We start from the raw sequence: 21,667 nt of genomic DNA, 5'->3' as shown, positions 1-21,667 counted from the left end.
AGAAGAAATCTTCCGTAATTTATGTTACTAGGTATCATTTGGGTACTTGCCAAAGAACAAAGGAAATGTACTCAAACCATGAAACAAACGCATACCATGCATGTAGATACTATTAACTATTGTACCATTTAATTCTAGAAACGAAATGGAAATATGGGCAAGACTGTCTTTGAATACAGAACACAGAACGTGGCACGCTTGCCCATCATAGATATTGCCCCTGTGGATGTTGGCAGCACCGACCAGGAATTTGGCGTTGAAATTGGGCCAGTTTGTTTTATGTAAAGTAAGCCAAGATACACCAACAGCGACCACCACCATCCATGACGACCACCATCATTGATAAGAACTCTGACTGTTTGAAGTTGATCCTGAGACTCTTGAAGTTGTGGCTGATCCTGCAGCAGCACTGTACATATGGTCTGAAGTGCCTGGCCTTCTTATCCTACAGAATATTTATTTTACTTACAATTCTCAAGTTTTAATTGATCTAAAATATTTCCCAATACAGCAATTTAGGTTTAAGATGACCAATGAAAGTGACCACCTTTAAAAAGAAGTAAACTGATTAAATAAAGAAATCTCCTTTTTCTTCAATTTATTTCAGTGTAATGAAAAGGTTATTCAGAGTTTATGAGGAAATTCTTCTTCCTGGCAGGTAGCTTAAAGAGTGGGGTATATAAAACTATAACACATGTTTAGTTTGCTTGGCTGCAATTTTAAAATTAGAAAGTTGTATCACCCTCCTTTGTATCACCCCCTAATTATAATGAAAAGCAAAATCAAATTGTTTAATCTTGTGATTGAAACCACATGTATGTCTTGATATTGTAAAACCATTTTACAGAATCTTTACGGAGAGTATTCAAAAGTACCAGTTTCTCACTGTTAAATGAAAATTTTAAAATAATGTATATTCAACAGAATTTCAGGAAAACCAATAAGTTACTTTTATCTTCTTAAATTTCACGAAGAGTAATACATATAAACTCCATCCTTGATTAAATATAAGAGTACATTTTCCCTTTTGATGTAATCTGTTGATACAGATAGAAATTACAAGAGTAAACATTTAACACACTTTTAAGATGGCGTTTAATACAAAACGATTTACACATACCACTTTATATACATGCATCTAAGACTCAAAGTTGAAATTCTTCCACATATACAGTCTCATCATCCTGAAACTTATAATGAAGAATAACATCCAGAAACACATAGGTGCAGAGCTAACTCATTCAAATGTGATAATTAGACCATTTGGCCTTTGAACTTTCATAGGAAAAAAAATGACCCAACATTTCTTAGCATGAGCTACCTCATCTCTAGAAGCTGGGATGGATTTAACTATTCTTGTTTATATTTTAGATACTAAAAGGTGCTATGCTTCTGTTATTATTCCAAGAATGGAGATTGGCAGGGCTGAAAAATATTATTGCTATTTTCTCTTTAATGATGGTGCTAAAATTATTTCTATTAAAGTCGTTAAAAATAAAGATTGTTTCATCAACACCATTTGTAAAACTGCAATTGCTAGACTTCTAGTTCTGGTAGAGAAAGCGTTGTTGCAGTGCCTCTCCCTGCTCCTCCGTCACGTTGTTTCTGGAGTGCTCTGTAATACTTGCATGCTTCCTAGAGTAGAACGTGGAGGTTCCCTTGTGCCTCAGAGATTATTTTTTTCTAAATTGCGTTTGTCGGCTCCATTTTTATTTCTTCCCTAGCAGCTGGGGCCATCCCAAAAGACAAGCCATGCACACAACTTTGGTCATGTATTTCTGTAAAGCATCCAATTAAATGCACGCTTTTTTCATGTCAGTGGTTTTCTTTTTCTTTTCTTTTTTTTTTAAATGAAATTCCTTCGAAAGCATTAGATTCTTTTCATTTTTCATGGTGAAAGGTAAGGTGTTGTGGTATACTTTATTAGTTGTTAAGAAGATAAAACAAATTTCTTACAACCTGCATATACTGACTTAAAAATCTGTCTCAACATTGATTACCAAGGTCACATGACACTACCACTGCCCCTGCCTTTCTACTTTTGCAGGTTTTTTAAATGATTATTTTCCATGATACAATTTTGTAAAGATAAGAGTTCCTCCCTTCCCTTCCTTTCCTCTTGTTCTGTTCTCCTCTCCTGCCATCCCCGCCCCCCGCCAATGATCACAGCAGTAGAGTCCCTCAGTACCAGTTACAAGTTTAGCTTTCTGTTATTTAAATATATCATGGCATGGAGGATATAGGCAAAGATACAAAATCAAGTAACTTACTGTAAAGATATGTTTAAATGTTTCATTGGGAGTCCAAATTTTATTTGGGAGTAGAGACACATACTGCAACATATCTCTATGCCTTTTGCAGGCAATGACTGAACCCACTGTGCCACGGCATCTGCCCCTCTTTATGCCTTTTAAAATTGACCCAAAGGGAAATCAACAACTATCTCATGGTTTATTTCATAAGCCATGATATAAAACATATCTTAAAATGATCACATGTGTTCATCGTAGATGTTTACAGAGTTTTTAATTTTATTTTTTAAAGATTTATTTATTTTTATTGGATAGTGAGATTTACAGAGGGAATGATCTTCCATTCGCTGATTCACTTCTCAAGTGGCTGCAAGGGGTGGAGCTGAGCTGATCTGAAGCCAAGAGCTTCGACCAAGTCTCCCACGCGGGTGCAGGGTCCCAAGACCTTCAGCTGTCCTTGACTGCTTTCCCAGGCCACAAGCAAGGAGCTGAAAGGGAAGTGGAGCAGCTGGGGTACAAACCAGCACCCATATGGGATCCTGGCACATGAAAGGCAAAGACTTTAGCCACTAAGCTACTGTGCTGAGCACCCGGAGTTTTAATTTTGATATTTATTTCAAATCATCACTTTTTCCCTCAAATTATTATTTCAGCTCTGTATCTTGAGCTTGGATGTCTACATGCTTATAGGCACTTGTGAATTTCTGCTGGACTCCCTTCAAATTCAACAGATGCTACTGTTCAGGTAGACGAGCCAGAAATATATGTGATTCTGTGACTTCAGTAACACTGATGGATTCTAGCTACAGAAATGGTGGTTTTTATTTGGAGATCAGGGATTCTACAAATAAAAGACTTCCAAGAGTATTCCAAAGCCCTTGAATTTTTTTGTTTACAACCTAGATCTTTATGTCTCTGTAGGCTGGTGGGCTTCTTTACATTCATGTTGTACAGGCACCTCAAATTCTGCATACTCAGAAGTTAAATAATCTGCAAAAGAGGAGAATGGTGATATTGTTTTATAAAAAATTTATTTTAAAGTGTAAATAGAAATGATCAAAATTAACAAAACAAAATGAAATCATAACATTAATGGAAAAAATCTACACTCATACAATAAAATTTTTAAATTCTGGCCAAGTTCAATGTAATTGTCCCAAATTGAAAATAATTTCAAGGACATTATACAAAGTAGCCATCCTTAAGCAAACAGCATTTTGTGTTGCAAAGCAAGTGCACAAAACTCTGAACAAATTATTTGTAACTATCACAGAATCTCTAATTCACTATGCATAAGAGCAATATAAAATAACTTTATTTTTATTTAAAACATGATTGTTTTCAAGACAGAAAATAATCTCATGAAAGTAAATGTGGAGGCTGAAGTCCCATAGTGACAAACCAAATAACCATGTGGCAGCGAGATAAAATCCTATAGAGCAATCAGCAAGCCAGTAAATCGATTATTGTTTCATCAACATGAGTAACTCAATGAATAGCAGCAACCTTTTCTGTAACCCTTCCTTGTCAATACCTCATTTTTCAATTACGTAAATGTTGGCATTTCTTAGGAATTAGTCGTATTCTCTTTCTCTTCGGGCCAGTATAATTTCATCACTCGCTCAGCTCTGCACTCGTGGCTTCAACTACCCACACTTAACTCAGCAGCCTCATAGTGCCACATGCATACATTCTGCACAAATCTCCTCTTGGAGAATGAAAAATGCATATATAAATTAACTCACCATCTTCATTTGAATTTCAGGAGAATCTTGAGGTGTTACGTTCAAAACAAAGCTCACAGTGTTTCTGTCTCAAAACTGAGCTACGTTCAGTCCACAGCCTTGCCATCCCTGTAGGCAGGCTGAATAGCTGAGGCTCATTCTTGTTACCCCTCTTTCTTTCTCGCATGCTCTCTCACTCTCACTCTACAAGAGTCCTGCCATTGACACACGCTTTCAGGCTTTTCTTCTAAATATTCATTAGGGCCGTGCCTCTCCTTCCATCTCCGCTGCCCAGTCCTCACAATCATTTCTCACATGGGCTTTTCCAAAAGTTTTCTAACGTGTCAGCATCATGTAGCTTTGTATTCTACTATGCTTCCCACAGGAGCCAGAAGGATCCCTTTGAAACACAAATCTGAATATATAAATGTCACTCATCATTTATCACTTCCCCCTCACCCAGCCATCACATTGTATATATATGCATGCACACACACACACACACACACACACACACACAAACACTTAAAAGCTTCAGAAATGCATCTGGAATAAAGACAAAAAATTCTCATACTATGAGGTTCTGGTGTGAACTAACTTCTCCCTGCTTCTCAGATGTCATGAAAGCACAGTATGCCTTACTCTGCACTGCGCCAGCCAGCCAGACTCCTCAGCCTTTCCTAACGCTACTCAAACTTATCCCTGGGAAAAATCATTTGTATATGTGTTCCCTATCTCACTTTACTTGTACTCAGCTTTCTGAGCTCTGGTACATAACATATCTGCGCAAAATCCTCTCTAGTTTCCTTAGCTCTTTCTACAATCCAGACTCTATATAGGATCCTTCTCTAAACTTCATTGTCACCCTATACTTTTTCTTTACAGAGCAGTTTGCAATGTTTTATATGTAGCTGGGCAATTATTTGGTTAGTGATAGTATCTCTGTTACTTCTATTTGTTAAATATGTAGTAATTGTTTTACAGGAACCAAAAACCTTAAAATTTATTCATGTTCAACACACTTTTATTAAATGCATAATGAGAAATTATGTGCTCTATAGCTGGAGAAGACATTCACAAAGCACCCACATTTAATTTTGCACTTGTGTGAAATATATGTTGTCCTTATTATATTGTTTTTACAATTTCTGATAGTAATACAAGATAGATAACACAACAGAAGAAATGTATTTTATCTAGTACCAATAAAAACATCCAATCAGCCATTAAAATAAATTTTTAGAAATTTACTGAGTAAAAAAATGTGACACTTGATTGAGACATGTAAAGTAAATTAGGAGTAAGCCTCCTTTCTCATATAATGAAGCACAATATTTAAAAATGTAATTCTTTCTCAAAAGTTAATAATTACACAATAATAGTTTCACCCAAAATTCCGGTTGACTCTTTTTTAAAGATTTATTTGTTTTTTATTCAAAAGGCAGATCAGATTTATGAAGAGAAGGAGAGACAGATCCTCTATCCGCTGGTTCACTTTCCATATGACTGCAATGGCTGGAGATGAACTGACCGAAGCTCGAAGCCAGGATCTCCCTCTGGGTTTCCCACGTGGGTGCAGGGTCCCAAGGCTTTGGGACACTTTCTGATGCTTTCCTAAACCACTAGAAGCGAGCTGGATGCAAAATGGAGCAGCCAAGACAAGAACTGGCACCCATATGGGTACCTAGTGCTTGCAAGGTGAAGATTTAGCCAGTGAGCTCTTGTGCTGCACCCCCTATTGATACTTAAATGAAAACAAAAATTGGCTTAGAGCTGTCTGGATTAAAAACATCAGCAAGAAAATTGTAAGGGATACCCCCAAGCAGAAATGGTGATTAAAGTTGAGACATTGACCACATATCATATTTAAAAATGGTAGTTACAAATAAAGAATGATATTTGGAAATTAATATATCTGTATTAGAATTGAATATGCATGATTAGTTCTCATTTGTTCAGTAAATTCTGTTATAGTGACTTGATAGACATCATTTGGAAGTATTTTTTCTATCAGTTCTCTCATCAAAACCATTTCAATAAAAAAAAACTGAATATATTAGTATAAAATGACTGGCTATCTTAGTGATCTTGGAATGGGAATTAAACACATAGATAACTAAAGAATTCTAAGATACATATTCTTCAAAACTCAATAGATATGCTTGAAAGCATGTTAAAACTGGTAGCATTTCTACAATAAATAGGAGGAAATATTTATTTCATATTACTTGCATGGAAACTAGAAAATAAGCAAAATATGAGAAATTCTAAAATGATAGTATCCCAAAATCACAATATAAACATCATGAACATGTGAAAGATATTGAATATTACTACATGTAAAAATGCAACAGAAATAGTATGAATTAACTTACATCAATTTTTGCCAAATATTAAAAAATTAGTTATAAATCTTGCCTTACTAAACTATGTTATATATGACAATATACCCTTGTTTCTGTACATCGTGGTCATTGTCATGGATCCTACATGTTGTGTTATGAATTTCTCTATTTTCAGGAAAATAGTGTACATATATGTTATGTATATAATAACAACACAAAAGTGACTGTTAAAATGATTAAAATCTAAAATGGAAAAGATTTAAATTCCTGGTAGTGTTAGTTGCAAAGAAGATGTGAAAACAAACACTCATTTATACTTTTGTCTTTCTTCTTTTCACTAGGTTGAGGAAAGAATAGTTAAACTTTGTTCTCTAATTATTATATTCAGAACGTTTTTGAAATGAGGAGACAGTGGTTCCAGAAGTGAAAGGAGTGAAGGAAAGAGCAATAAACACTAGGATGGCCTCCTTAAGCATCAGGGAGTTTACAAAGTAATGTCTAAGTCCACTGTTGACCACTTCTCAGTGCTATATGAATGTTAGGAGATGATTTTGAGGAAGGAAAGGCCTTGTTGGCAATACTCCTGTTAGGTCATTAGTTTTTATTGCAGCTTTACTGTGAAATTCTATAGCATGTTAAATGCAAATTTTTCCATGTTCACAAAATCCTTTAAAATCTGTTTTGAACTTTGGTTATAGAGTCTTCATAATTCAGTATCTGATGGCTCCTATTGCTTTTATATAACTTTGTAAGAAGAAAAGTTTTCCTGATTCTTTGAATAGAGTTTTGAAAGAGTTTGGCTTTGCTCCCATTCATCTCAGTATAGAATGCAGTATTACACAATACAAGATTTTTGCCATTAAAATGATCATATTCTTATTACATAACAACAATTGAATTGATCTGTTTAAAAGCTAAACACTGTCGTTAACTAAAAATATTTCAAAATGTGTTTTTTATAAAAATTTACTATAAAGATATGCTGTTCACTGTATGGAAAAAAGCATTTTTGAGAAAAATATTTGCAGTTATAAAACAGAATGGAATTTAAAATCTGCCTGCAAGACATAAAATGATTTTGCAATGACACCAGATTGATTTAGATAATAGCTTAAGAAGCTGTTATAGGCACACACTTTCTTTTTTCTTTCTTTTTTTTTTTTTCAATTCAAGTTTAATAGAAATGATAGAAGGTCAAAGAATGATGCCACTACAGGTACAACATGCAGGTCAGACAGCATGCCCCACACTTCTCAGGCCTTTTCCAAGAAGAGGCAGGACTCCCCATTCCTGTAGGAAAGGCCTTTCCTGTATAGCACACATCTTGGCTGAATCTAAAGTCTTGTATTTTAAGCATGAAAAATGATGTACAGAAGAGATTTTGCATTCATGGTTGCACACTGCAGCTGTCATTAGTGTGCAGTGAACATTAAGCAGCCCAGTGCTCACTTCTGCCTGGAGAAATATTTTTGGCTTTTCTGGACATCAGGCTTGATGGTGTCACTGCCAGTTTTCCCAGACAGCTTGGTACATTTCTCAGTGCTTGTCAATGAACTGGAAGACCTGCGCTCCTCTCAGGGTCTCATCCACAGAGCGGCCCACAGGAAGGTCATTCATGGTGACCTGGCAAAGGGTGCCCTTATCAGCAATGATGACGAGGCCTCTGAATGAGATGCCTTCATCAGCCTTTAAGGGCCCATAATCCTGAGCAATGGTGTGCTTGGGGTCTGACACCATGGGAAAATTCATGGGTTCCAGTCCAGGTTTTTTGTGCATGTTGATCAATGCCAGGTGACAGAAGTGGAAATCCACAGAAGCACCAATCACCCAGTTGAGTTTCTTAAATTCTTCTGCCTGTTGCTAAAAGCAATGATCTGCATGGGGCATATGAAGGTGAAATCCAAGGGTAGAAAAAGAACACAATATGCTTTCCTTTGTAGTCACATAGGCTGATGTCTCTAAACTCACCATCTGGCATTAACAATTGTGGCTTTGCAGTTGGGGGCTGGGAACCTAGTCTTGGCATTTCCTGAAGACATTTTGCTATCAGTAGTTCCCATGCAGAAGTCTAAGAGACGGAGACATGGACATGAACCAGGAAGATGAAGGCATATGCTTTCTATAACTATTTCACATCTTTTTGTATAAAATACAAAATGACTACCCAGTCAATATCACAGGAAGTCACTATGTACTTCCTGTATTGCTTTTACCATTTAGTGGATAAAACTAACCAACTAAATTGAATACACATATGAAGAGAACTGATATTAAAGGGCCACATAAAAGGGAAGCAGTGGACCTGGCCATCTATACTAGGCTGGTGTAGAGCTGGTATTGCAATTTATTGGAGCAAGTAGTATGCTGTCCAGGATGACTATACCTTACATCAAAGTACCTGGGTTCAAAGGAGTATCACTTCTATTTCTAGCTTCCTGCTCACACTGGGAGGCACCAGGTGATGGCTCAAGTACTTGGATCTCTGGCATTATGCTGGAGACAAAGATTGGGTTCCTGATTTCAGCACAGGCATTCTTGCAGCAGATATGTTGGGTGCAACTCAGATAGCGAACTCTACCTTTCCTTCTCTTCCTAACCTTCTCTCTCTTCCACTGCATTTCTTTTTCTTTCTGTATTTCAAATAAATACAGAAAGTAAATGAATAAAAATTGGTGGGCCTGGCATAGTAGCCTAATGGCTAAAGTTCTCACCTTGCATGTGCTGGGATCCCATAAGGGCTCAGTTTTAATCCAGGCTACTCCAAGTCCCATCCAGCTCCCTGCCTGTGGCCTGGGAGAGCAGTCAAGGATAGCCCAAGGCCTTGGGATCTTGCACCTACATGGGAGACCTGGAAAGAGCTCCTGGCTTCGGATCAGCTCAGCTCCTGCCATTGCAGCCACTTGGGTAGTGAACTAGCAGATGGAAGATTTTTCTCTCTATCTCTCCTTCACTCTGCAAATCTGACTTTCCAATACAAATAAAAATAAATCATTAAAAAAGTAATAAATAAATAAATAAATAAAATTTTAGGAATAGGATGACATTTAAGGAGCTGAAGAAGCAAGGAAGGTCATTTAAAACACTTTAAAAAAGCAAAAAAAAAAAAAAGAAGAAGAAGAATCTTGAGGTATGACTAGTATTTTGAACAATCAAGACATGCCTAACCTGCAGAGAAGTATAGATCAATATACATCATTTAAGAGCTCATGACTTCCTTGCACAACTCCCTCATAGGCTGGCAAGGTGGAGACTGGCTTTAAGATGTTGGTGGGTGATACAGTTAGAGAAGTAACTTGAATGTCATATAGGGACTTGAGTTCAAAGCTAATGAGGAGGATAATATTTTGAAGGTGTTTAGGAAGCATCTTCTGTGATTCTTTTTTTTTTAAAATTTCATTATATTTATTTAAGATTTATTTATTTTTATTGGAAAGTCAGATATACAGAGAGAAGGAGAGTCAGAAAGGAAGATCTTCTGTCCACTGATTCGCTCCCCAGGTAGCCACAATGGCCGGTGCTGCGCCAATCTGAAGCCAGGAGCCAAGAGCCTCTTCAGGGTCTCCCATGCAGGTGCAGGGTCCCAAGGCTTTGGGTCATCCTTAACCGCTTGCGCAGGCCACAAGCAGGGAGCTGGATGGGAAGCAGGGCCGCTGGGATTAGAACCTGCATCCATGTAGAATTTTGGCACATTCAAGGAGAGGACTTCAGCCGCTAGGCTATCACGCAAGGCCCATCTTGTGATTCTTAGCTACAAGTGCAGTTATATCATTTAGAGGATCTCTAGGAATGGATGAAAAGAAAAATTTTGATTGTCATAAAAGCTGGTGAATATTTCAGGAACTTTGTGGGTGGTTGAAGGATCTGAAGATATTATAAGTGGGCCAATTTATTTGTACAGAATCTGAACCACCTAAAATATCATTATAACTTTTACTGTCAAATTCTGAAATGTTGTAAGCAAAAAAGACACATGTCATTTTTGCGTTAGGAAGATCAACTTGGATGAAACTCAGTAAGAATTTTTATTGTGAAGGAGATTGAAAACAGAATATTTATGATGATAGTTGAGGAGCACAAGTAGGAATGGTGTTTGCGATCCTGTGCAGAAAGAGAGTTGAGTTTTTCAGATATTTAAGACACAGAAGTAAAATATGGTTAGAGTGAGAGGGTGAGGAATTGAGGCCTTAAAAATTATAAGCGTGGGTAGCTGGGAGAAAGGTAACGCACTGAGTGAAAAGTTAAAGAGGAAAAGTGGGGAGTGATATTGTGTGTTTTTGGTCTATAGCGTATACCTGGAGACAGGCCAACATTATACTTGAAGACAAGTGAGATATCCCATGGAGCCATTGTTGGAGCTTTGGGTATGGGCAGCATTATTTACAAAGGAAGTAAACAGTAGTCAAGATGAGACTCTTTTGGGGACTAATGTGTAAAGGGAAGAGAGATAGGAGAAAGCTTTACACATATTTTATATGTATGTATATGCTACTATATACATGCTTAATATGTTATATAAATATACACACACATACAGACAGACAGACACACACACACAGAACATCATCTTTTAGTTATGGAGTCTTGGGATTGTGTCGTGAAAGGCGGGGGTGAACACTGGAAAAGAGAGCATAAAGCCAAGTATGAAGTTATAGTGCATCTCTCTCTCTGTCTCTCTGTTTCTTTCTCTCTATTTACACATATATATTTGAAAGGCAGATTAACAGAGAGAAGGACACACAGAGAAGGATCTCCCATCTCCTGGTTCACTCCCCACATGTCCTCAACGGCCTGCAGAGCTGAAGCCAGGACCTCGGAGTTTCTTTTGGCTCTTCCATGTGTGTGCAGGGGCCCATGGATTTCAGCCATCCTCCTCTGCTGCTTTCCCAGACCATAACCAAGGAGCTGAATCAGAAGTAAATCATCTAGGATATGAATCAATATCCATTTGGGATGCTTGGGTGGGAGGTAGAGAATTAGCCTGGTATAGCAGTACACTGGCCTTTATTATTTTAATTTTATACTTTCATGTCTAAACCCAAGAAAAAGCTATCAAAAGAAACATGTAAGAACAAGCTGAGAATTCTGGTGGACTATTAAATTGGATCAGAATTGGCATTGTGGTGCAACTTTTTACACTACCAACTGTAATTCTAGCATTCCATATGAGCACCAATTCAAGTTGCTTCCTACTCACAGGCCTGGGAAGATATCAGAAGATGGCCCAAGTGCATTGCTTCTTGCCACTCGTGAGGGAGGGCAAGACAGAGTTCCAGGATCACAGATGTGGCATGATTCATCACTACCCATTGTGGCCATTTGGGGAGTGATTCAGTAGTGGAAGTTTGCTCGGTCTTGCTCTCTAACTCTTGTTAAAATAAATAAATAAATTTTCCCATAAATTGTTCTTAAGAAAATTGAATAGGAATGAAAATATGAGATTGTTGTAAAAAAAAAATAGCTCTGGAGAGAAAACGGTACTCATTTAACAAAATCTATGATAATTTATGCTTATAACTCTTTACCGAATTGTAGTTTGATGCTACTGCCAAACCTCAGATGACATTTAATTCACATTAATGCCTTAACATGTGATTATCTTACAAGCGAAACAAGCTTGAAGACTGCATTTATGTTGAATTAGATTATGACACCTCACATTTTATAGAGTACATATCAAACACATGCATATAAACAGTTATAGTTAAATTCCTTTAGTACTGCAAAAATTTGCTCTATACTTATGTGAAAAAAAATTAGAATCAAATGGTAATAAATAGGGGAAAGTAGAATTGCAATGGAAATGGGAACAATTTTCCCAGCAGTTGAAACTATTGTGAGGTAGATCGTATAATGAGAGGCAGCTGGGCATACAAAACCTTCAGAATTGTTGGTTGCTCCAACAAGAAAAATGAGTCATATAAATTGAAGACATCTGTAGTTAAAATTTGAGCCCCCAGGATTCAAAGAGGAACTGAAGTCCAAGCTCCTCCCTGAGGTTTCTGACATGACTCCTACCACAATGCTGGGCTTTGTGACTTCTCACAGGCAGCGGTTGTTTTCACGCTTTCAAAGCTGGGCCAGTGCTGGCTCGACTGAGGACAGCTTCCAGGTGGTTTCAATTTGAGACAAGACTTGAAGATCAGGCTCCATTTTATCAATAGCGTTAATGATACCCTTCTTCTGTTTATTTCCTCTTTGTCCAGGTAGGCCTGGAATTAATCAGAACCTTGGCACTGAAAGAAAATTCAATTCCATTTTCTTAAACCTCTAAACGCTACAGAATCTCCATGTGGTGATGATTCTCCCACATCCCAATTCCCACCATATACACACCACGTTGTCCTTTTCCCCTTTCTTTTGGAAATATTGCTCCCTAATGATTTCATTTTGGAGCCAGATGACTTCATCGGCCATCTGTATCAGGATAATTTCCAAATCTGCTTAGCCGCCCCTGACCTAGTATTCCTCAATCAGTCACACATTTTATCATGTTCAGCCATCCTTTCCAATGAATCACTGTCATGTTGAACTGCCACGTAGAAAGCTGTGAGAACGACCGGGGTTGTGAAATTTTCCAGTTTGTTATTCAGTGGAAACATCTTCTTCATGGTTTTTGAAGTTCTTCAGCTGTCTACATTTTCCCTCCTTAGTTTAATTTTCCTGCCAAGTGTTTCTCCAGTCTGTTAATCTTCCTTTAGTCTGGACCTTAAAGATATTGTCCTCTACCTGCTTTCTGACAATTTCTCTAAAGTGTGGGTTTTTCCTTCCTTCTTACACAGTTGGCAGCCGTGGTTTGCATAAGGTTTGTCTTCTCTGAAGTTCATGTTTGACAACTCACGGAAATCGTTAAGGCAGGAATCAGTTGAGAATGTTGAGGAGATGATGGCTGTGTTTTCTTGATTGGTTTCACCTATTTGTGTGATTAATGAATTAATGGATGGGTAGCCTCTCTCAACTGCTGGTCTTCTTTAAAAATCAACTTGGTTAGGTTTTGAGTATTCCCGGTCTTGTGATATGATGTCCTACGCCACTTTGGAACTCTACCACCAAGATGGTCATTACCAGATATGTGCCTTTGACCTTGAATAATAAAGCATAAGACATCCCTTTTTAAAATTGCAAATCCATTGTGTTGTTATTATGTTATTAGCTTTAGAAGACAGATGAGGAAAATTATTTCTTTATTGCCTGTAAATCTTGCCCTGGGTCTCCTTTTCCTTTGATTTTGTGTTCTCCTCAAGCAACAACATTTCAAAGTTCAAAACTTATATATGGCTTTACACTCAAAGCAGATACAATAAAAACTCATCACCTTGTTATTCTAAGATCTCAGATTCAGATTACCCATCCAGCCTGATCTCTCACAACACCATCAGTGTGGAACAGGGACTCGATCTCTAGCTGGGCTGATTTACATTGTCAAATGTGCCACACAGATCTGCAGTTCTCTTCTCACTGCACTGCCGCCTCATTAATCTAATTACAAACCTCCTGCTATTTAGTTGTGATTCATATGCTACCTCCCTATTCTTGAAGACCTCCAAACAGGTTCATTTTTTTTTTTTACCTTCCTGTGATTTTCTAGTACCTGTATCTCTGATCTATCATTTCCTATAGTTTTCCATGATTGTTCATCTTTGATGGTTTTGTGCCATTTCATGTAAGTGCAACTTACGTATCCTGATCAAATTCTCCTAAAGAGAAGCAATTACATATTATATTTCCCATTGTGATTAACAGAGCATTGAGTATGTGGCAAGAGCCTATAGTGGAAAACATGGTGCTCTATCAACATTCTCCCTTTAAAGACAGCATTCTCCCTTTGATTCATCAGCTACTGGGGATATTCGTTGCAGAATGTTCATAGCTGTCCCCCTCACTGAAAATTACCCTCAGTCACCAAAACTGCCTTACTGAAGGAAACCTCTACTCTTCCAGGCAGCGGCTCACCATCACCGACTGATTCAGGAACACAAGGATGCATCCCTAACGCTGTGACTTTACAAAGCACCTCTCCAGCTTCTGGGCTTCTAGTTGTGTCGCCTGAAACCTCAGTGAGAGTTGTGTGTGAGTCAACACTTTGTTCTGTCCAAATCAGTCTTTCTCATTTCCCTTCAGCTATGTCTCCCCAAATGACTCCTCCGTACATCTGCTGCACTTGACATTTCAGTGTTTTGTTTCCAGGAAAATAAATCTAAGGCAGCACTTAAATCTTTTTTTTCTCATCTCTGCTTCATGATAGGGCATCTTGTTTTTAATATTTCAACAAGAATGTTGTTGCTGTAATCTCATTGCTAAACTGTGGTGGAATATTGTAATTTTTATTTCTAAATTTTATAGGCATGATAGGGTAGCCTCGCTTCTGGTAATAAGCATCATATTAGCTGCAACCAGAAGATACCAAATAATTCAATGCTTTTTAGTGAAAGTACTTAGAAGCTTTAAGTAGAAACATGTTTTTCAAGGCAATTTCTATAGTTTAGAAGAAAAAGTAAAATAACATCAGATAATAATTTATTTAGAAATCCTGGCCATGGTTGATAAACTTTCTTTTTAATGACAGACACATAACAAGTGGTTCTTCCTAAGACTTACGAGAACCATTATTGTGATTGACAAAAGAAAATGGAAACTTGGGGGAAAGCTTACATGTATGCTGTGCTATGTAGAATATTTTTTAGCAATATTGTATCCTGCTATCAGGATGTGTTATGAGCTAATGGAGAGTTGTGTGAAAGGAAAATAGTTTTCCATGTTTTTTAAAAACTGGGAACATTTCTCTAAGGATAGAGACAAACAAATATGATTTTAATACAAACTAGATAAAGATAAGGTCATTTTCTGATTTCTAACTTCAAAGCTATTACATTTAAATTTTATTTACATATTTATTTTTGTTTTACCTGAAAGGTAGAGGCATCTTGCATCCTCTGTCCTCAACTGTCCACAGCAGTTGCAAAGGGTCATGCTTAATCCAGGTCTCCCATAGCAAGCAGCCAAGCATCTGAGCCGTCACCTGTTGCCTCCTAGAGTGTACATTAACAAACTGGCCAGGATCCTAAGAATACAGTCTGCAATAGGGAATGCAGGCATTCAAAACAATGAGTTAACTATTTCACCAAATGTCTGCCTTACAGAGTTACAATGTTTTAAAGCAGTTTGCTTTATATTTTAATTACTATTCAAAATTTAAAAATTCTTTTTTATAGATGAAATGTGTCATGTTAAATTATATAACCAGCATACAAATCACAGACACAATTATATCATTGTCACAATTATGCTATAATATACAGAAATGATTTTATGGAAATATTACTAATGTAGGATTCAGATGATCAAGTTTTCTTCTATTTTGCATTTTGTGAATATTTTATAATGACTGGATAAATTTTTCTTTCCTCACACCTTATAAATTATTTTATTTCCAATAAAAAAATTAAATAATATGTTAAGATGTCAGTTTAAGATAGAGGGTTGTATTCAGTCCCCCATCATGAAATAGATATTCAAAAAGTATCATGGACTGTAAATTAAAGGATTGCTTCACATCACAATAGGAAGTAAGTAAACTGATATAACACCATTTGACCTCACATTTAAAAAAATATTGATATATTTTTATTGGAAAGGCAGATATGCAGAGAGAAGGTGATGCAGAGAGAAAGATCTTCCTTCTTCCTTGTTCATTGACATCACTCTTAAAAATATATATATATATTTTTTTACTTTGGATATATAATATATAAGATAATATATAATATATAATATATAATAATATATATAATATATATTATATATCCATGAAAGAATTAGAGAGAGAGATCTTCCATCAACTGGCTCACTCCTCAAATGGATGCTATGACCAGAGTTGAGAGTCCAAAGCTGGGAGGTGAGAGTTTTTTCCAGGTCTTCCACATGGGTGCAGGGGCCTAAGGCCTTAACCATCCTCTGCTGCTTTCCTAAGCTGTGATAGGGAGCAGGATTGTAAGTGTAGTAGTCAGGACTCAAACCTGCATCCACATGGAATGCCAGTGCCATAGGAGGAACATTAGCTTGCTACACTGCCATGCTGGTTCTTGACCTCTCTTTTAAACATCAATTAATTAATGGCCCTGGAATAAGCTTACTCAGCATTGGCTTAATTATACATGGGCAAAGTACATCATATTTCTAAAATATCAACTTTTCACTTGGCAACAAGGTTACAATTCCTGTTTCCTTTTTATTCTTCTCTCTTCTTTGCTGCTTTCTAATCATTTACTTAGCTTCTTGAACATTGAGGCAACCCCCCTCAGTTCGGTACTGAATTTTTTCCTTTGTACAAACAATTGTCTGTTTTCCTCATCTATTTAAGTGGGTATGAAAATCATACAAATGCTGAAATTTCTTATTTTATTTTTTAGACTGGATTTCTCATCTAACTTCCAACACATTTACTTAAGTGACTGACAGGAATCCACAGTGTAGCATATCAACCAGAAATGTTGGGTTTCTCTGATATTTCTCCTTGGGAATCCCTGAAAACTATTCTTCTAATTACCCAGGCCAGAAGCATGGATTTGTGCTTTACAACAATCTTTCTTTTACAGCACACGTAGTTTATTAGCAATTCTAGTTGGTTCTAGATTCAGAATATATCCACATCATAGCTACTTTTCATTGACCTCCTATTATCACTACTGTGATAAAGGCTACCATTATCCTCAACAATGGAACCTAAACTGCTTTCATGAATTCAGTGTCTACACACTGACATGTGAAAAGCACAGCCACAGTAATATTCTGAAACTATTAGCCAGATCATGTCATTTGTAATCACAGTGGAGTCTCACGCCAAGAGAAATGCTCACATTGGCCAGATGAAAGCAGAGTGATTGTATAACATCACCAAAGCCATGTGTATGATGGCTTGAACATGTTAAAATCTTATGGCACATTAGGAACACAGCATAGTCTGATTTTCCAAGATCAACCTGTACCTATCAGCCTCTTTCCTATATGAGTTGGAATTTTTCCTTGAGCACCCAAAATCATTCCTTTTCTTAAGCAGCTGTTGTTCCATCCTTCAGGAATGATCTTCTTTAAGAGTTCCATGCTGCTTACTTCATAAAATATATTTGAAAACTTTGATGGGATCCCCAGCTAGGCCATAGAATATAAGAAACCAGATGCAAATGGGTTCTAACTTCAGTTGCATTGATGACTGGAATTGTGGCACAATGAAGATTTCAAGGAACAGTTTTAGAGTGACAAATGGCAATCAAGTGAGTGGCTAGAGGAACATGATGGAGACAAAGAAGGGGCTGTTTTATGATGAAAGGAAATTATTATTTTAGAGTAAGTGATTATAAGAGTACATTAGACATATTACTTGCTCAATAAACATTTACATTTCCAAGACTCATTAAAAATCTGCTTGCTGACATGAATTATGGTATTTGAATTAGATATAAGAAAAAGATTGACTTTTAAAAAAACTTCCAGATATAACAAAGAACATAAAGTATTTGATTTAAGATGGATTTATTTTTTTATCTATTGAAAAGCCAGATCAAATTTACAAAGAGAAAAAGACAGAAATCTCTTGCATCCTTGGGTTATTCACAATCGCTGAAGATGAGACGATCTGAAGCCGGGAGCCTCCTCTGGGTCCTCCAAGGGGGCTTAGGATCCCAAGGATTTGGGTCATCATGTACTGCTTTCTCAGGCCACAAGCAGGGAACTGGATGGGAAGTGGAAGCAATTGAGACATGAAAAGACACCCAAATGGGATCTCAGCAATTATAAGGTGAAGATCTTGCCACTGAGCCATCATGCAGGACCCCAGTATTTGATTTTTCTGTGTTGCTTTTTGCAGTGACCCACAGAACCCTGTTTTTTTTTTTAATTACTGTAACTTTCAGGATTTTATCTTAATTTATGCCTGAATAATACATGATTAATGTATTATATGATTTTTGGTTCATTTACCCACTGAAGAACACCTATGTTGATTCCATGCATTGTTTATTATGAATAGTAATGTAACAAGCACAGGGATGAATATCTCTTTTTGAAATGCCGTTTCATCTCCTAAAGTTAGATACTCCAAGAGGAGGCTAGCTGTTGTCCTTCTAAAAGCAGTATTAATTTGAATTCCCACCAATAATACATAAGGATTCTTTTTTTTTTCCCATTTCCTCATCATTTTAAATCTTTTGATAATAGCCATTATAAATGTAGTGAGATAATACCTCATTGCTGTTTACTAAATAAATAAATAAATTAATTAATTAAAAAAAGTGAGACTCCCAAACAAGCCATAAACTAGGGCCTATAGGATAAGGATAAGTAGATGCATTGTCACCTAGGAACTGCTACCCAAGATCATTTTTTTTTCCACCCTGTCAGTTTTTGAACCTTTAATAGCCTACCTTGACAAACCACTTGGAAAATGAGTAGCTGTGACACATACTCGTAGAATAAAGTCATTCCAAGATTTCTGTCATTTTAATTTTTTGATTATGTTTTTCACCAGCTGCAGTTTGTGATGTATCAAATTCATTTACTTTGGGCTACTTCTGAGGCCTAGGTACTGCCAAACCACCTTGTTAATAAAGATAACATTCCTAGAGCTCTTACAATCATAGATTGCCATTTACTTTTCTCTTAGACAAAATCTTGGTGGCCGGGACTGTCTGGAGGTGTTTTGGTTAGGGGAATTCCAGGTCTGGAATGCGCTTTAACTATCACGTACACGTAACCCCAAAACAACTGAAACCTACCTGGGCAAATGATAATTCTGTGAAGAACAGAGTAGTCACGAGCAATCAAACGCAGACCACTAGCGTAACTGACCAACCAGGAGCTTGGACATGAGCTGATCATGCCCCAACTTGAATTCATAAGAATCTGCTTCCTAATCTTTTGGGGCAGGGGGCGGGGGAGGGCACAGAATCAGTGACACTTGCCATAGCTCCTTGCTCTGGGCTTTGAAAAACAAACAAACAAACAAACAAATAGAGGAAATGAGACTTCTCTTAAATAATATGTTGCCATTTCATGAAAAAGTACAAGACTGCAGATGGATATCACCGCTTTTATCAGTGATTTATGATCAAACCCATAACTACTTGACTCAAAGCAAAGGAGAAAATCTATACCCTCCCTATGACTGTGTTATCTCAAGTCTCATTCTGAAAGGATGACAAATTCATCTTACAGAGGTTTGAGATCAGAAAAAAACAAATGTTGACTTGAGAGTGCAAAGTGTTTAATCATAGATCACTTCCAAATGCTCACTGTGGTGTGCAGACTGCACTTTCCCACTTTCATTCCTACCTAGCACAACCTTCAGTTCAAAGGTGTTATGCACTGGTTCTGCCAACCATCCCCTCATTACCAATCCCTGCCCCTAGTCAGAACCTAAATTAATTCTGTCTTTAAGTAGCAACATGACATTCAGGGTTTCATTTGAAGGTCAGGAGAGATTAGAGAGAGCTACAAAATTGCAGATTAAAGTGTGTGGCCTAGCAGAAGCATGTGTGTCATATCAGAATTCCTAAGTTTGTACTTGTCTCCACTCTGGACTTTAGTTTACAATTAATGAAAACTATGGTGGTAAAATGTTGTCTGAGAAACAGAGGAATAGGAAGAGCTAGGTAAGGACGAGTGAGAGAGAAAGAGAGAGAGAGAGAGAGAGAGATTGATTCTCCCCACTGATTCAGTCCTAACTCCTGATTTCCTACAGTGGCTGAGAATGGCTTGAGTCAAAGTCCAGAGCTGGGGATGCTGCCCCCAGCCTCCTTTGTAGTTGACAGGGACTCAGGACTTAAACAATCGCAGGCACCAGATATAGAACCTAGGGACTTTGACATGAGACATTGGCGCCTCAACCAATCACTGAGCTTAGTTTTAAGTTTAGGAATAATGATTATTTTGTAACAAAAATTGTGCATATTTACCATATATAATATCATGTTTTGGGAAAGGTGTATATTGTGGGCTATCTGTAGTGAACTAATTAGCATATGCATCAGATCACATACTTACTGTGTGTTAAAAGCACTAAATATCTGTTATTAACCATTTCAAGTAATTTATTGAATTATTATTAATTATAGTCAGGATTGTTTAATACATTTCTTGTACGTATTCTTCCTATAAAATTTGATTTTTTTTTTTTTTTTTTTGCCTAACATCTCACCAACATCATCATTTCAGACCCTGGAAATCACCATTCTGCTCTTCACTCTGAGTTCAACTTCTTGAATTCCCATATGATTGAGATCATTCAATATGAGATCATAACCAAATTCAATGTTCATATGAGGTGGCTCAGGAGTGTCATCTTACTTCCTCATACCAGCATCTGCCTTTTCGACTAGTCCCACTTTGGAGACAGCTCAGATTGGTACTTTGCTTTGTAGGGATAAACTGTTTCAAATAGAGCAAAATTAGTTTTAAATATGCTTCAAAGTTTCCCTCAGTTATATGACACTGAAACTCTGAATGATTCCCTTACTGAGTATGACTTCTATTATGGAGATCCATTGTAACCTATCTACACATCACTGCATTGTGGGGAGCTAGAATTCAATGTAGTTTTCCATGACAATCACTAGAGTTCCTGAGTGCATGTATACTTGTTTATTAAATGTATGAAAAGTGACGAAAAACAGCGATCTTTCATCATGATATTTTATTATGGGTGTCCAAAGGAAAAAAAAAAAAGAACAACCATATACAAGCTTACACAATTAGATCTCAAGACATTCTCTGTGTTATCGTGACAAGGGTAGCCCCACACTTTGCTTTTAGTTGTTGACTTTTACAAGATGAAGGGAAAGATTTCCCTGTGGTATGTTGATTAATTGGTCTGACAGGAAGCAGCTAAAGATATTGTCCATGTATGTATTGAATGAAAGCCAACAATTCTGGTTTGGTTTTGAAAGTGAAAGTACATTAGCACCATAACACGTGTCCTTGAAGCCTTCCAAATTATTAATCTTCACCAGTAATGATAAGAAAAAAGAGAAGCACCGTTAAAAGCAGTTGATACCCCAAATCAATGTAAATTTGGTTTTAAAACTTTTAAAATTGTACTACGTTCTTTTTAATAATAATTTTAAGAAATTAATATATGAAATTATTATTTTGTCATCTTATATATATATACACATATTTTTTTTTCATCTGGAACTCATAGAATTTACTTGTTTCTGACCAGCTGAGGTAGTTGGAATAGGGAGGTCATTCCTAATTTTATATTTGACTGTTTCAGAAAGAAAGATTCTCTTCCACTGGTGAACATAACCATTGCACTGGACATGGACTAGAATTCAAACAATGTAACACAGTGTTA

At 36.9% G+C, this 21,667-nt stretch overlaps 1 protein-coding gene and 1 pseudogene across 3 annotated transcripts in view; one reads left to right on the top strand and one right to left on the bottom strand.

Annotated features, from left to right (window-relative positions):
• The window catches only part of COL5A2 (collagen type V alpha 2 chain), a 141,003-nt gene extending 139,190 nt beyond the window's left edge, over nt 1–1,813 (top strand). For all 3 annotated transcript variants that reach the window (XM_040971842.1, XM_040971841.1, XM_040971840.1), the window contains one exon: nt 139–1,813. In XM_040971842.1, the coding sequence (XP_040827776.1) occupies nt 139–285 (147 nt within the window). In that variant the 3' untranslated portion in view covers nt 286–1,813. The remainder of the gene's footprint in view (nt 1–138) is intronic.
• A 5,953-nt stretch (nt 1,814–7,766) lies between these two features.
• Nucleotides 7,767–8,360, bottom strand: LOC121150938 (annotated as a pseudogene).
• Between the last annotated feature and the right edge of the window lie 13,307 nt (nt 8,361–21,667).

The sequence above is a fragment of the Ochotona curzoniae genome, unplaced genomic scaffold (assembly GCF_017591425.1).
Source record: "Ochotona curzoniae isolate NIBS_2020 unplaced genomic scaffold, NIBS_Ocur_1.0 contig_2210, whole genome shotgun sequence".
In the NCBI taxonomy this organism is placed as follows: Eukaryota; Metazoa; Chordata; class Mammalia; order Lagomorpha; family Ochotonidae; genus Ochotona; species Ochotona curzoniae.
The sequence above is the reverse complement of the archived record's forward strand: the minus strand, read 5'-3'. Positions and strand labels throughout refer to the sequence as shown.